Raw genomic sequence first — 2516 nt, 5'->3', positions numbered from 1 at the left:
TCCCAATTCCACATTTTGAATTCAATGCTTTAAATCAGATCATTGTACAGGAAACTAGCTAATAGGTAATCATTCACAATCGTGTCAGTGTTCAACTTATGGGTATCAAATATGTTACCTTTTAACTTCGAAATGGCTAACAACTCTCTAAGAGAACAAATGACAACGATATCAAACGAATAAATGAAGCATTACTAGACAACATTTGAGGCCTCGAACGCAGACAACATCTAAAAGCAGATTTGCATCCTCAATATTCAAGATTATTGGCCTGGAGGAGTAAAAGAAAGCACTAGCACATTTGAGAAGTATAACTGTGACTATATATAGAAATGGCTCAAAAGTGGAGATTTAAATAATATTGCAACCTCTCCTGATGTATAAAATGTTTAATTACACTTTGTTAATATGCTCGATCTATGATAATTTGTGCCAAATGTACAGGCAATTTCAATAAATTTGAACTTGTATGGTTCCATAATTGCAAACCAAAGTTCACATGTTGAGTAATGGAATCAGCTATGCACAATATCAGCAATGTGAATAATAGATCCAAAATTATATAAATTACATCTAACAGTGGTAATGTAGTAGGTTATGGCTTGATTTTATAGCTCTTGTCGAATTGTTAACAATGATTGGCCTTAGCTCAAATATGTCAAGCTTATAACCACCACAAAGCAAATAGTGTTCACAAAGTTAAAAGCTGACCCATGGGTACTTCAAGAAACAAGTATCAGAATCTTTTAAAGAAATTTATGATACCATAAGACTGAAGTTGAATATGCATAAGTAGTTTAGCAATGAATCCAAATGAAAAGAGTTCCGAGTTTGCCCCAGACATTTTTAGGACGCTTGAAATTCACAAGGAAGTATTTTGCAACTATCACATTTAATAATCTGCACATCCTTTGAGAACACCCTGAAACCAACCAATATATTCTCCACTTCTAAGGTCCAACCAACATGGTGCACATCTCTATCATTATGAATGTCAATGATGTTAAAACATCTAATCACGAAACCACCCCACATTTATGTTACATTCTTATGGCACAACCAAGATCACCCACCTTTGTAAGCCAGTAACAACTTCTCTGCATCATCTCTGTTCTTAAAAATGAACCTGTCTAAGAACTCATCTTCAGGAATGGATACAACATTAAGAAACTTCGGTGTTTTCTTCAAAAGCCTTTTTGACGCCAAAATATGTAAAATGTTGTACCGAGGAATCACCCTTTTCTCCAAACTAAGCATCAAGCACGTGGGACGGCGAACTAACACTGCCCGTTCAAACTTGACTGTATTCAGAAAGAACTCGATCCCAAGCTTTAACTTTGATTCTGATACTCTAAGCAATCCAGGGGCCCTCTTAAACATATCCAAGCATTCGACCTCAGTGAATCCAAGAGTTTGGAACAGTTGAAACTTTCTCTCAACTGTTTGATCACTCATACAACTAATACTATGAAGAGCATGAACCAGCATTCTAGAATCAATCGAGAACCCCATATCTAAAACCTTCGATACAAGAGCCCTAAGTTCCAATTCACCCATAATCAACAACCTTGGTTGCCTTTTCATAACCATAACAAGTTGTGACCCAACAATCCCACATTCCTCTAGATACTTGATATTAGCAGAAATTCTTGTCACGGGATTCTTCAGATCAACCCAATTACATCGTTTCAACGTTCGAATGATAGTCTCATTGCTATGATCATTCACCATAAGTTTTTCTATAACATCAACACAGGGTTTCAATCGTTCTTCAAAACGATTAGATAAGTAAACTGGATTTTTTGAAATAAACTTGCCCAGATCTGAACCAGTGAGCCCTAGATCCTGGAAAAACTGAATCCTCGGCTTTAGGGTTTCTTCGACTCCTGAAAAAAGGATCTGGGGAGATTCATTTACCCAAGCTCGAATATCAGTCTTGGTGAATCCAAGAGATTCAAAGAACAAAATAACAGATTGTGGATCGGTTTCGGTGGATGAAAAGCGATTGAAGAGTGATTGGGCTTTTGGTTTGGAAAACCCTAAGGAATCTGTAAGGTAACTTACAATGGAGGATTTAGCTGTCGACGAGGATGAAACGGAGTGAAGATAACGAGAGAAGAGAGTCGCCATTTTCGGCTTGCATAGCGAATGGTCTGAACAGAAGCCTAAACCCTGAATTGAGCGCGACGAGGTTTTTTTAGGGTTTAGGCCTAAACTCGTGAATTAACCGGTGGTTTTAGGCATCGGTGTCCATTCAAACCGTCAAATCATATAACTTGTACCTACGGTATAATAAAGCGTGGTTTGATTTTGTAAAAATTAAAAGTACCAGGAGGTCTCAAGTTTAAATCTGAGGAAGAATAAAAAAAAATTTGTGTCCATAGAAGTTCAAATGCGATGACTCCAGACTATCTACAAAGCATGTGGTCTCTCTGAAATTAGTCGGCTCGCATAACAGGTTGGATATCCAGGTTAATCAAAAAAAAGTTATAAAAAGTGTGGTCTATAACTTTTTT

At 37.0% G+C, this 2516-nt stretch overlaps 1 protein-coding gene across 1 annotated transcript; it reads right to left on the bottom strand.

Moving 5' to 3' along the window:
* Window positions 1–778: 778 nt before the first annotated feature.
* Window positions 779–2180, bottom strand: LOC112529402 (transcription termination factor MTERF2, chloroplastic-like). Its single transcript, XM_025140672.1, has one exon. The coding sequence runs from the start codon at window positions 2128–2130 to the stop codon at window positions 1066–1068; it is 1065 nt and encodes a 354-aa protein (XP_024996440.1). The 5' UTR covers window positions 2131–2180; the 3' UTR covers window positions 779–1065.
* Window positions 2181–2516: the final 336 nt, after the last annotated feature.

Source organism: Cynara cardunculus, assembly GCF_001531365.2.
Source record: "Cynara cardunculus var. scolymus isolate 2C chromosome LG 16, CcrdV1, whole genome shotgun sequence".
Taxonomy (NCBI): domain Eukaryota; kingdom Viridiplantae; phylum Streptophyta; class Magnoliopsida; order Asterales; family Asteraceae; genus Cynara; species Cynara cardunculus.
Note: the sequence above shows the minus strand (reverse complement) of the source record. Positions and strands in the feature narration are given on the sequence as shown.

Bases quoted from the DNA above. Each gene is read 5' to 3' on its own strand.
- LOC112529402 (XM_025140672.1), bottom strand. From the start codon at position 2,130: ATGGCGACTCTCTTCTCTCGTTATCTTCACTCCGTTTCATCCTCGTCG.